General features: G+C 34.1%; 2 protein-coding genes across 6 annotated transcripts; both read left to right on the top strand.

Annotated features, from left to right (window-relative positions):
* The first annotated feature begins 3,098 nt into the window (after nucleotides 1-3,098).
* On the top strand, nucleotides 3,099-8,882 carry LOC125221572 (retinal-binding protein). Of its 2 annotated transcripts, none has more exons than XM_089062445.1 (15): nucleotides 3,099-3,116; nucleotides 3,345-3,557; nucleotides 3,634-3,761; nucleotides 3,844-3,976; nucleotides 4,176-4,332; nucleotides 4,412-4,490; nucleotides 4,662-4,702; nucleotides 4,829-4,945; nucleotides 5,039-5,119; nucleotides 5,233-5,295; nucleotides 5,372-5,423; nucleotides 6,955-7,029; nucleotides 7,641-7,722; nucleotides 7,827-7,862; nucleotides 7,940-8,020. In XM_089062445.1, exons 2-13 carry the CDS (start codon nucleotides 3,398-3,400, stop codon nucleotides 7,719-7,721), a joined length of 1,167 nt encoding a protein of 388 aa, XP_088918571.1. In that variant the 5' UTR covers nucleotides 3,099-3,116; nucleotides 3,345-3,397; the 3' UTR covers nucleotide 7,722; nucleotides 7,827-7,862; nucleotides 7,940-8,020. The 2 variants fall into 2 exon arrangements, with proteins under 2 accessions (XP_088918571.1, XP_047979666.1); XM_048123709.2 differs by lacking the exon at nucleotides 3,099-3,116 and adding an exon at nucleotides 8,570-8,882 and having other exon boundaries at nucleotides 3,280-3,557; nucleotides 7,641-7,688; nucleotides 7,940-8,014.
* Nucleotides 8,883-9,827: 945 nt separating this feature from the next.
* On the top strand, nucleotides 9,828-12,461 carry LOC125221573 (bifunctional protein FolD 1, mitochondrial-like). Of its 4 annotated transcripts, none has more exons than XM_048123712.2 (6): nucleotides 9,828-9,954; nucleotides 10,299-10,483; nucleotides 10,993-11,309; nucleotides 11,498-11,734; nucleotides 11,818-11,985; nucleotides 12,061-12,461. In XM_048123712.2, exons 2-6 carry the CDS (start codon nucleotides 10,336-10,338, stop codon nucleotides 12,241-12,243), a joined length of 1,053 nt encoding a protein of 350 aa, XP_047979669.1. In that variant the 5' UTR covers nucleotides 9,828-9,954; nucleotides 10,299-10,335; the 3' UTR covers nucleotides 12,244-12,461. The 4 variants fall into 4 exon arrangements, with proteins under 4 accessions (XP_047979669.1, XP_047979668.1, XP_047979670.1 ...); XM_048123711.2 differs by having other exon boundaries at nucleotides 9,842-9,954; nucleotides 10,239-10,483; XM_048123713.2 differs by lacking the exon at nucleotides 9,828-9,954 and adding an exon at nucleotides 9,964-9,979.
* Nucleotides 12,462-13,083: the final 622 nt, after the last annotated feature.

The raw sequence follows: 13,083 nt of genomic DNA on the forward strand, positions 1-13,083 counted from the left end.
TTTTGAATAAAGTCGGTTATCGATTCTAACCGATCGATTATTGGTTAGAACCGACAACCGCAATTAAATTCAAATTTAAATTCATTTTAATTTCAATATAAAATTAATTCTAAATTCTTTGTTCGGTGTATCAAAAAGTCAAGAAAAACTTACATTGACTTTAGATTGAATATTTTAAATTTTTCATATATTTATAAATTTTATATTTGTATATTAATTTTCAATAGAGTTTGAATTTATTAGAGTATATTATGTTTGTCATTTGTAAATAATAAAATTTATAAGTTCTAGTATTAATAATTAAAATACCATCATTTAAATTTAAACTGAAAATTATGTTTTATTGGGTGAAATCAAGCACTTGATTATATATATTTTCTTAAAATATTGTATGATGAAGTATGAACATGAAAATCAAGCACTTGATTATGATTTTTTTTTTTTAACTTTTGGTGGGTGAAAAACTGAAAATCAAGCATTCTTATTAGGTCAAAATTTGGTGTATTGATTTGGTCTTAACCTATTATTATTATTTTTGTTTTTGTTAGAATAAAAAAAATGCGGTCCAATTGGTTAGTATCATAATCGATTGGTTCTAACTGAGTCGGTTAGTGAAGTAATCAAATTAGAGTTCGGTACAGTTCCGATTAGTTTTTCGACTATTTTTTGTGGTCGGTTAACCGACCGTTTACCCAACCCTAATACACTATGTTATTTACAAGTTATATCATTAGGTATCGGTTGGTATATAGTTATGATGAGTCCTATTAACCACAAATCCACCCTTAAATACCGAACTAGAGACCAAATTAGGGCCACTCATTTTTCTTAATCTTATGGTTATGATTAATTTACAATTAATTTACTATTTTATTAAATAAAAATGTGTATTTTTTTTTTTAGATTTTTTAGTTTTTTTTTTAAAAAAAAATTATTATTTTTTATTTTTTTATTCGATAAAAACTTGCTGTAGTAAATAATGAACTATATTCACTACATAATGAACTAAATGAATGTATGTTATAAACTTATTACTTCATTCAGTCGTGCTATTATTTCATTCCGTTAGTTTATTACTTCATTTATTCATGCTGTTACTTCATTCTATTAGTTTATTACTTCATTCCGTTAGTTTATTACTTCATTCAGTCATGCTATTACTTCATTCCATTAGTTTATTACTTCATAATGTGTTATGACATAATTATCTTTCAGTTGGGTTTAGGGTTATTACTCCATTCCATTAGTTTATTACTCTATTCAGTCATGTTATTACTTCATTCCGTTAGTTTATTACTTAATTCAGTCATGTTATTGTTATGAGCTTATTACTTCATCCAGTCGGGCTATTACTTCATTCCGTTAGTTTATTACTTCATTCATTCATGCTATTACTTCATTCTGTTAGTTTATTACTTCATTCCATTAGTTTATTAATACTTGATAATGTGTTATGACATAATTATCTTTAAGTTGGGTTTAGGGTTATTACTTCATTCTGTTAGTTTATCACTTCATTCAATCATGTTATTACTTCATTCTATTAGTTTAGTACTTCATTCCGTTAGTTTATTACTTCATTCAGTCATGCTATTACTTCATTCCGTTAGTTTATTACTTCATTCAGTCATGCTATTACTTCATTCCGTTAGTTTATTACTTCATTCAGTTATGTTATTACTTCATTTCATTAGTTTACTACTTCATTTCATTAGTTTATTACTTCATTTTATTATTTTATTACTTCACAATGTGTTATGATATAATTATCTTTCAGTTGAAGTAAATTCAGTATATAATGAATGCGAAAAATTACTTCATAATATACATTCATTTAGTTCATTATGTAGTGAATATAGTTCATTATTTACTCCAGCAAGTTTTTATCGAAAAAAAAAATTAAAAAAATTTAATTTTTTTTTAAAAAAAATTAAAAAAAATTAAATTAAAAACGTTTTTATTTAATAAAATATTAAATTAATTCTAAATTAATCATAATTATAAGATAAAGAAAAATGAGTGGCCCAAATTTAGTTTCTAATTCTGTTTTTAAGAAGGGTTCGACATTGATCAAAACTCTGTATGAGGAATGTTTCAAAATAAACAGAGTTAGAGAGTACCGTAAGCATTTTATGGAAATCAATATGGAACACGCGTGGCGTCATGTGAGAGCTTGTTGTAGTTGACCTGCGTATGACCAATACAAATTTCCTGTGAAGGTTAGGCATCTCATTAGCATGGAATTGAAGAAATTGCAAGGCAGAATACGTTTGAGCCATTTAAATGGCTTACCACCCACCATCGTTAAGGAACACAAATTAAAAATAGAATAGTAATGACGCCTTTAGAGCATCCACGATGGAGGCTAGCGGATAGGCTAGCTGATCGCGGGTGCTAGCCGATCGGCAAGCTCTAGCCGATTCGCGGGCGCTAGTCGATGCGCTAGCCGCCATAGTAGGCTCAATTTCGGCTAGCCGGTTGCATTTTTTTAATGTATTTTTTATATATATTTTTTATTTATTGCATTTTTTAATGTATTTTTTATGTATTTTGTAATGCATTTTTAATGTATTTTTTAATAAATTAGTGAGGAGTAGAGTGAGGCGGGGACTCGTGTGTGGATGTCCGTTTTTTTTTTTAATTATGTAATTATTTTTAATTAATGTACTTTTTTTAGAAAAATGAAATTAATGAATTTTCCTGTATATGTGTCGTAAATTTAAATCTGTATTTTGTGTTTAATTCCGTAAACTTAGTTGTTTTTTTTAAAATTTTGTTTGTTGTGGCTAGTCTATTGCTTGTCATGATGATGTGGCAGGAGGAATTTTTAGTGTTGATGATGTGGCAGGAGTAGTTTGTGGCTAGCCTAAACCTACTGTGGATGCTCTTAGTGGACAATAGCGTTTCGATTCCTAGGAACACAATTGCAACTACTAGTAGCCTCCTACAGCAGTTACCTGACGACGGAGCACCGAAGTGGTCCACTTAATTAGCGCATCTGATTCTCCAAATGATCGATAAGCGGCAACGCAGAAGTAGGGCTTATGAATTTCAGTTGGGGTCGAAGATGTGGATTTGGGGGAAAATGAAATTCAGAATTTTGCCTTCAGTTCTTGGTAAATCACCCTATTCTAACACTCAACAGTGCGGTAAATCTAAGACTGAACAGAAATAAATCTTGTACACTAACATTCAAAATTTAAATTCAAAATCTTGCCTGAAAGGTGAATAGGTAAAACCCCAAACGATAGGACATTTTTGGAATAATAAATGAAAGCATCTAGTATAGATGCACCGAACAAAAGAATGATGCCGTCAACATTCCCTTGCTTTGGTCTACGCAGAAGTAAAGAGCAATACTCATAAAGTCGGGAGTTGCAAAGTTAGGTCTCCAAAAATGGTATCGACGGAGGGATTGGTGCCGATCACAAGGGCCTTCCTTGCCTCCTACTACGACAAGTATCCCTTCAATCCGCTCTCTCCCGACGTCTCCCGTCTCTCCGATCAGATTTACGCCGCGGCCACCGATCTTCTCAAGGACTCCCCGCCTTCCCAAGGTCCTACCCTCTTTCAATTTTGATCCTCCTCAATTTTGGAAAATTCGATTTGTCTCAACTCTTTTTCTACTACCAGGAGAACGCTTGCTGCTTCAGGAAGCTGAAAGCGAACCTCCGCATAAAGTTGATGAAAACATGTGGAAGAATCGGGAACAGATTGAAGAAATTGTTTATTTGTTGGAAGCCCCTCGCTGGCCTAGAGCGGTGAGAATTGAGATGTCAATTCTTCCCTGCTTGCTTGCCCCCTTTTGAAACTCAATGCTCATGATTTTTTTGCATCTTACAGCTTCAGCAACAAGCAACTGTTGAGGATCACGAACTTGCTTCTCTTCTTCCCAGAATTCAAGACAAGTTCAAGTCTACTCTCAGCTCCCTCGAAGCTTTCCAAGCCAGGAATTCGGACTTCGTATTCAACACAGGTATACCAAATTTATCATTTAGGTTTCACTGAATAAAGTCACAATGGCTATTTTGATTGAATCCTAGTTGTTTGGTAGTTAATATGATGTGACGGGTTAATGTAATCAACATGATCACAAGCATATTAATGTAGTTGTTTGGAAGGGACTTGAACTTGTGACAATTTAGAGACTCGTGTGTGTTGATTGTTGAATGCAGTTATGACGTACATGCCGCAAGATTTTAGGGGTACTATAATCAGGCAGCAGAAAGAGCGATCCGAGAGAAACAAACAGGCTGCTGTTGATGCTTTGATCACCTCTGGTGGAAGCATACGTGATAAATATGCTATGCTGTGGAAACAGCAGATGGAAAGGTGAGATTTTTTGGTGGCGTGCATCTGTTTACTGGGACCTGAAAATGACTGATTCCATCTTCAATTCTTCTTTATGCAGGAGGAGGCAGTTAGCCGATCTTGGTTCTGCAACTGGTGTTTATAAAACGCTTATGAAGTACTTGGTTGGAGTACCTGAAGTAGGTCTCAGTTTATTCAATGCAACCGCAAAGTGTTGTTTATCCTTTTTTTTTATGTTGAGTTCGTGTCATTTGTTTTCAGTGACTTTTTCTTTTTGTATTTGATCTTTGCAAAGCATTTCATTGGGTTTTCTTTTCTTTCACGGTCTCACCATGGTGTAAGTGTTGCAGGTTTTGATGGACTTTGTGAGGCAAATAAACGATGATCAAGGGTATATTCTTGCATCTAAAGAAATAAGTTCTTATACTATTATTTTATCACTGAGCCAATTATTTTGAAGTTAACTTCATCAAATAGCATTAGATCCAATTCTGTTCTGAACTCAAGTTACCACCAGGCCCATGGAGGAGCAGCGACAGCGATATGGACCACCTCTTTATAGTCTTACAAGAATGGTGCATAATATTAGACTGTTCCTTTCTCTGCTTTGGGAGCGTTATGAAACTAGAAAATTGTGAGCTTGCTAAGGTTCTTATGCATTCAATTGTTCAGCTTATATTGTGTTAGAAGTCTGGTTATGTTTTTGTGTCATTTCTGTAATTCACAGGCAGAAAGATCAAATTTCTATTTTGGAAGAAGCAGCTAACGTCTATACTTCTGAGTTAGAAGCCTTTTTGAAATTTATTGGGTACTGTGTATTCTTTTGCCTGATCAGTCTATTAAATCTGATTTTATGGTACTCAAGAGAACTAAATTTGAGCCAATTTAACAGTTTTTGGCTCTTTGATATCTGTTTTACAGGGAAGTTTTCTCAAATTCCCCCTTTTTTATCACGGCAGAAGATGCTGGTGCATTAGCAGCTAGGTCTGCCTAAAAATGTGCCATTGTTTAAATTTGTGCAAATCCTTTTTTGGTAGCATTGACAGATTGATGTATGCAGGAAACATGATGACTACAAGGAAATAAGCGTTCCCGCAGGGGAAACTCACGAGGTATTTTGTCCATTAAATTCTCTGGAGCTATGATTCTCCGAGAACTGACCATATGCATCATATAATCTCATCTAGATTTTTTTTTTCAGTCTCTACAACTTAATTTGGAATTTTACCACTGCATCACACCGAATATTGTTGTAGCCACCAATAAGAAAAAAAATACCCCTTAAAAAGAGAGGGGGTGCACATGTCTTGGTGGTTAGGGATTAAATGAACGATGGCAAGTTATTCCAACTCAAAGAAAGCTTGTTCGTAGCTCGGTTCCTTAGTAAACTGATATAGTGAATGGAAAGAACACAGACAAATAAGAATTTCGATAACTCTCTCCTCGAAAGAGCCCTACGGTAATACTGTGCACAACACATGCTCAACCACCCTAACGAGCTGAGCTTGTAACATCTTACTCAGATTATTGAATAATCAAATAAGTGACGTCACTATGGAAATGGTTTCCAGAAAGGGACAATGAAACACGCGTAATTTTTTTCTTTTCCAAACTTCCTTAAATAAAAAACAAAGAGGAAATGACTGTGTCAAAACATTCTCACAACTTAATACTTTATACCACCACGACACTTATATTTTGATCTATCAGACACTCAGGAAATCAATTTAACAAACTTATTCAAATAACAAAGTGAAATCACAAAGAAGCTTTTGTATGAAGAACATAGTCAGCATATCTTAATCACATGTTTGTATTGTTCCAACATACACCAGTCATGTCATTTGAACAATATACTGTATATCTCCTACACACATGAGGTATATTCATAGTATTAATACTTGTATATTGTAAGTTATGCTTGCTGTTATGTTGGTTAAGTTACATATACATGTGTGTTTGAATCATGTTAACAGAACATATGTAGCTATCAAAGTTATTTGTTACCGAATCTGATAATTATGAGTCAAATAGTTTAAATCAGTATGTGCCAAGCTTCATTCAAGGAATCAATATGTTGCGATGCGTAAGCTAAGTATATAATATTGAGCTTATGTCTTTGATTTGGTTAAAAGGTGATTTGTTGATTATAATATAACATAGGTTTTATGTTATACGTTTCTGGTAAATTTTTGTGAGGCCTATTCGACCCAAAAACATCGTTGTTTGGCCTACAAATTTTACTGGAACTTGTTCAAGGTCTTAAGATGGTTGTGGTCGAGGCAATTGTGGTTGAATACGTTTTCTGGAAAAGTAAACGAATGTTTTAAATAATTTCCTGATAAGCTTTGAACTAAAGATGTAAAAAGAAAAAGAAATATTTCGGTCCTGATTTTCTACATCTTTAAAATGAGCTTAATGTGTTAGAACACTACATCACTTATTGGATTATTTGGTAATCAAGTAATGGCAAAGCTCGAGCTGGCTAATATTCAGCTCGGCTCGGCTCGGCTCGTTTACACGTAGTTGCGCTGCACGAGTATGATGACTCCAATGAAAATTGAATCTAAAATTTAGCTTGGTACATTAATTAGTGAATTATCTGTTGTTTTATGCCTGAATGGAGTTTTCTGCTCTTTTTAGGTGACTTTAACGGTGGAGTCGATGAATTCATACATTGCTTGGGATTTTTCAGTGGTGCAGGGAAAATTGAGTCAGGTATTCTTCTTCAATCTTTGGCTAGTTGTTGATGTTAACTCATTTTAGCATTTTCGTAAGTTGTGTTTAATTTAATGGTTTCTTGTAAAGCTTCCTCGGAATTTGGAAATTGACAAGCCATGATTATATAATTTGGAGCATGAACAGAACCGAGCAAGTGTAAAACATTGGTGTTTGTTTGAAAGGTTTCAAAAAAATATCATTTTGAACTTAGAAGGGATAATACTGCTGTTTACCCCCCTTCAACTATTGCATATGGTGCTTATCGCTCCCTTTCGAAGTACTGCTATAAGAAGAGTATCATACCCATGTAAAACCTTGAAACCTTTAATATATCATTGATGTGGGACATCTTTACATGTATGGTGCTGTCTCATACTAAATCTTAATGTTTGGAATACGAGATGGGACATTAGTCATCTGTGGTCATTTGATTTTAATTGTACAAGGAGTCAAGGCTTCATGCATAATATTCTGCATCTTTTAGATGATTGTCTGCTATACCACTCTAACTGTAATTGAGACACAACTATGCTTTGCTTAGAGTCGTAGACTATGGCAGTTGAAGTGTCAATAATATTGTGTTTTTCCTTTTAATAATTGTCTGGCAGGACATTGGGTTCAGTGTAGAATGCATTGATCTCTCTGGGAGAAAAACTGTAAGCTCATTTGTTGTTATAACTCATTCTTAAGGTCTACTATTCCACCGTTTGTTTTACGTTTTAGGTTACTTTCTCCATTGCTAACTTCATTCTGACTTTGTTTATTGTTTGGCCTTGGTTCTTGCTGAACTCTAGTTGATCTTGCCTTATCGGCGTTATGAAGCTGATCAAGTGAGTCTTGCTTTCTTTTTTTAATCATTTTAAATTCTGCTTTCTGAAAGTTTGAAAAGTTTTTAACTTCATTGCAGGGTAACTTCTGCACATGTGTGTCCGGAGACTACAAGCTTGTATGGGATAATTCATTTTCAAGTTTCTTTAAAAAGGTTTGTAACATAATTGCGTCAAAACATTTCCCAGGTGCCACCTTTATATAGTTAGTACTCCGTATTTTGTAACTGAATACAATTTACTCAAATAATAGTCTCTCATGCTAAATTGATTGAGTACCTTACTTCATGTACATTATATGATGTCTTGTTGAAGCATCTTAGGACACATGCTGCTAATAATAATATTATACAGAACCAATTTGTAATTTCGGGCAGCTCCAGAACACTGGCATCTATGTAAAAACAAAACTGAATCTATGGTCTTTCAGATTTCAGCATATCTAATGTTCTCTGTTTTCATATTGTATTCTTCAATAGCTCAATCATAATTTTTTAAATTAGGCCATCAACTTAACATAAGATTTACCTGTTACTCTGATGAATTATCATAACATATACTTTCTTCAAAGTTCAAAATGAATTGAAATGTTTTTTCTGACCATCTATCCCTGACCTCCTTTGAGCCTTTCATTGGGAGTCTTCTTACCAGTTTTTTGGTGTATTCACAACTTGAACTTATCCCGATATTTTTGGCTTGGGCTTGAACAGGTCATACGATACAAGGTGGACTGTATTCCTCCAGTTGTACCTGCTGCGGATCAGTATATTGTAAAATGCTAGTTCTTTTCATCAAAGTGTTTCTTTTGGGCCGGGATGTGCTGGAAATCGTTCTATTTCTACTTATAAACGTTGGTCCAGTTTTACTGGTTTTAGGCTGTCAAAGTTGTAATTTAACAGTTTGTGAATCACCCCCACCACCTATCTAAACCTTTTTTGTTTTGTATCAGTTATTTGACCCTCATGGGTGGTTCATGGTTAAAAGTTGTGTATAAATGAAAAGATTCATGAATGGCTTCTACTACATACTACTAAGTTAAGTTGTTTATTGTGAAGAATGTTGAGCATTTATGTGTTAATTCTGGAGCATTGCCTCCGAAGTGTGTGGTTAATACTTTCGAATAGGAACTGTTTGTAACTAGTACTTTGTTACTCCATGATGTATAAAAAGTGAAGGTGAATGGTAAATGTGCATCGTTCCAGAAAGAAAAAACTTTTGTGAGCATTGACACGAAGAGGAGTGGCATTATAACATGGTGACTCGTCCTTGTTTTACCGAGTTGTATCTTCAAGTGTACGAAGCCAATGTAGTTAAGGATAAGTAAGAGTGTCGTATTCACATGGACTATGGTATTCAACGTATGTACTTCCAACCAATCTGAGTCACTATCTAAACATTTGGAAGAGGGTTAATATCTAATTTTACTTGATTTTGCAAACGTAAAAATTCGAATAATAAAAAGATGAAATTCACTATCAAACGGGAGTGGAATTCTAAGCCTTTACCGTAGCCAAGAATGGTCGGCCGACAACGGTACAAAACCTATTGAAAAAATAATACCAATGACCTTCACAATCACATTCAACGCCCCAATTTATCAATTAAATTAGTCTTCAACAATTTTTGTTAAATGGTGCTTTTACATCACAATTTCATTTCTCATTTTGCTATTTGATTAACTTAATGAAACAAATTTAATTTGGTTTAGCTTAACATATCATCCTCAACTCAATCATTATTAGTGGCCTATTTTAGAGGTTTGTGCATTTGCGGTTCAAAATTAGAAGCATTTTAAACTCTCCGTCCCAAAAAATATGGACATTTGGGATAATAGGAGAATTAATATATAAATTAAAATATTATGAGCAATTTAAATTTGAAAATGGTACCCTCTTTAGTACTCGTATATATTAAAATATTATGATCAATTTAATATAAAAAAAATATTAAATACGAAAATTATCCAAGATACTAGTGGAAATTAAATGTACTCTTTTTTTGGAATGAACAAGTGTTTTGTTTTTTAGAGCGCCTGTAAAATTTGTGTTTCAGATGAAGAATTAAAATGTGTAGAAGGAGAGGCGATCCTAGAAGGGTATCCATATCTTCTATCCCATCACGTCTGTAAATTTGAATTTGCCATTGTGTTGCGATTAGATATAGGAGTACTATTGTATCCCTTGAACTGATTAGGGCTTCAAACAATCAGGGCGTGGTCAATTTGATGATTGAATTTTCCATTTCTTAGAGGCGGTTATGTTTCTGAATCATTGATTTGATGGAAACAAGTGATGTAAATTGAATTCGCGTATTCTTTCTCTGCTACACATTGCAAAATGATCTTAGTGCTTTCAATTTGTTTTTTCTTCCTTTTCTCAGTTGACTTGCTGCTACAATTAGGCTGAAATTAAATTGTTGAGAGCTGAATTCGAAAAGCAGGTAGCATAAGGAACTGTTGTTAGCATTTTGAGACGGAATGAAAAGGAGAGCTGTGCCACTTGGAGCTGCTTTGCACTCAATTTGTTACAAAACTATAAAGTCACCTGCCCTTTCATCGGTTGACATTGTAGATTCATGGGATTCTGCTTCCAAGCTACCTGAACAACCATGTATTCAAAAATTGTGTAAGTACTCATTTTCGTGTAACACTAAAAAATGTTTGATACGAGCAATGAGAGATGCATGCTAGAATTTGATATCTATTGCATCACTGGACACTTAGCTTTTACTTTGGGACGCTTTAAGAAGTTTTAGCATTGAAGTCGTCATCTAGAATATACTCCCTCCATTACATTAGAAATGAAACATTTGCTTTTCGGCATGAGATAGTGTTGTTTTGTGAGTTAATGAGGAGAGAATAGAGTAGATAGATGAAAAAGTAGAGATGATGTTGTTTCCATAAAACGTTTATTTTTAATGGGACAGTGGGAGTAGTTGTTAAAAGAAAGAAAAAGTAATTAATGTATTGTTAGTAGAGAATGAGTGTTACCTCATTAGAGTGAAAAAGTTTCTGAAATTAGAAAGTGCATATTCTTGTAGGACAGACTAAAAAGTATAGAGTGCATACTCTTGTGGGACGGAGGGAGTAGCTTTTTCGTTAAAAAATAAATCCAATGTAATTTGTTTGTGACAGCAAAGAATCAGACTGCGAAGATAATAGATGGATGTGCAATTGCTGATGGGATAAGGTCCAGAATAGCTTCTGAGGTAAGAAGAATGAAGGAATCGATTGGACGGGTTCCTAGCTTGGCTGCCATATTAGTGGGTCAACGAAGAGATTCTCTAACATATGTACGCAACAAAACAATTGCTAGTGAAGAGGTTGGCATCAAGTTTAACTTGACATCCCTTCGTGAAGATTGTACGGAATCTGAAGTTTGCAATGCTTTGTGTAGATATAATGAGGATCCATCAGTTCATGGTATTCTTTTGCAGCTTCCCTTGCCGCAGGTGATTTGCCCATCTTTGACTACTCTATATTCACAAATTGATCTGTTTTTAGTGATCTTCAGCTTCCTGTTGATGAATTTAATTGCAAGACTGAAATGATCATTTATAGATTATAATGGTATATTTGGCTTGCATTCCGAAGGTTATGTTTGATTTTAAATAAGTTACTGATAGATTGAGTTAAACAGCATTTGGATGAGGCGAAAATACTGAGTTTCATCAGTCTTGAGAAAGACGTAGATGGTTTTCATCCTCTTAATATTGGACATTTAGCAATGCAAGGAATGGAGCCACTATTTATTCCTTGCACCCCAAAGGGTTGTATTGAGTTGCTTCTGCAGTCTGGCGTGGAGATTATGGGGAAGAACGCTGTGGTGATCGGTAGGAGCAACATTGTTGGATTACCTATGTCCTTGTTGCTGCAGGTAAGATCAACTTTTTTCGATTTCTTGTTGACTCATTTTTCCTCCTGTCATTGAATGCTATCCGTTTACTATGAATTGGCCAGAGGCACCACGCAACTGTGACTGTTCTTGATGCACTAACGAAGAACCCAGAAAAGATAGCCCGTGAAGCTGATATTTTAGTGACGGCTGCTGGAGTACCGGATTTGGTCCGTGGCAGTTGGTTAAAGCCGGGGGCAGTCGTTCTTGATGTTGGAACAAATCCCATCGAGGTGAGTGGCGGACTATAAATTAGATCCGGTAAACAATGGTTGAGAGAAACGTCATCTTAATTACTCATTTTGCAGGACTGCACGAGCGAGCACGGGTATCATCTAGTTGGAGATGTTTGCTTTGAGGAAGCCATAAGAGTAGCTTCTGCAATCACGCCTGTGCCGGGAGGAGTTGGACCTATGACCGTTGCTATGCTGCTTTGCAACACTCTTGAGGCTGCAAAACGCGCCCTCAATTTTACTACTACTACTTGCTAATGACTGTCATTTTATATCCTCCAATATTTTGTTTATGAATATATCTACACATATTGCTATTTTATAAGTTCAGATTAGTGTCTGTATGTATCTAATTGACTTAACTAGGTTTCATTTGAAGATGACTTCTTTCCTGGAGTATGTCTAGGCATTGTTTTGCTTGTTAGGTAGATAGTGGTTAGATGATAAATATAGTATTCTCTTTGTTTTTTTAAAAATAGCCATTATTTCCAATCTGATCCATCACTTAAAGCTATGCAATTTCTATCGTATGAAACTTTTGAACTAACATATTAACCTTACACGTAATTTTATTTAATTTACAATTTATACAATTATAGTAATTAATAATTTAATATTTTATAAATTCCACTAATACTAATGAATAAATACTAGGAGTAGTACTGCTAATAATGTAGAATCCAAAATCCAATACTTTATCAATTGTATATTAAAATTTATGTTATTTCAAAAGTTTATTTTTAAAAGATGGATGTGAGTAATAGATAAGGAGTAATAGATAAGTGTGTGTGAGTTGACCTAATAATAGAACGGTAATATCTAAATTTATGGAGTACTATTTATTTGCCTATATGGAGTGGATAATAGTACTAGTATTTTTATCTTGATTATGATAGACCAAATAATAGGCCATCAGTTAATAGATAAGTGTAATATCAATTGGAGAAAGTAGCGCAAAGAATAAAGTTTTAGCCAAAAGAAATTATTTAATTATTTTAGGACGACAACAAAGAGATACGATTCAACTACCTTGAAATGAAGAAAAACTAATAGTATTGTTTGGTTGGGGAGGAATGTTATTTGAAAATAGAGGGAACA

Source organism: Salvia hispanica, chromosome 1 (genome assembly GCF_029641045.1).
Source record: "Salvia hispanica isolate PSC_SH4W2 chromosome 1, Shi_PSC_v1, whole genome shotgun sequence".
NCBI classification, from domain to species: Eukaryota; Viridiplantae; Streptophyta; class Magnoliopsida; order Lamiales; family Lamiaceae; genus Salvia; species Salvia hispanica.

Excerpts from the sequence above, each read along its gene's own strand:
- LOC125221572 (XM_048123709.2), top strand. The coding sequence starts at position 3,398 with ATGGTATCGACGGAGGGATTGGTGCCGATCACAAGGGCCTTCCTTGCC. Across the intron at positions 4,703-4,828 it reads CAAATAAACGATGATCAAGG|GCCCATGGAGGAGCAGCGAC; the intron begins GTATATTCTTGC and ends AGTTACCACCAG. Across the intron at positions 7,689-7,826 it reads ATCTCTCTGGGAGAAAAACT|TTGATCTTGCCTTATCGGCG; the intron begins GTAAGCTCATTT and ends GCTGAACTCTAG.
- LOC125221573 (XM_048123712.2), top strand. The coding sequence starts at position 10,336 with ATGAAAAGGAGAGCTGTGCCACTTGGAGCTGCTTTGCACTCAATTTGT. Across the intron at positions 10,484-10,992 it reads ACCATGTATTCAAAAATTGT|CAAAGAATCAGACTGCGAAG; the intron begins GTAAGTACTCAT and ends TGTTTGTGACAG. Across the intron at positions 11,310-11,497 it reads TGCAGCTTCCCTTGCCGCAG|CATTTGGATGAGGCGAAAAT; the intron begins GTGATTTGCCCA and ends TGAGTTAAACAG.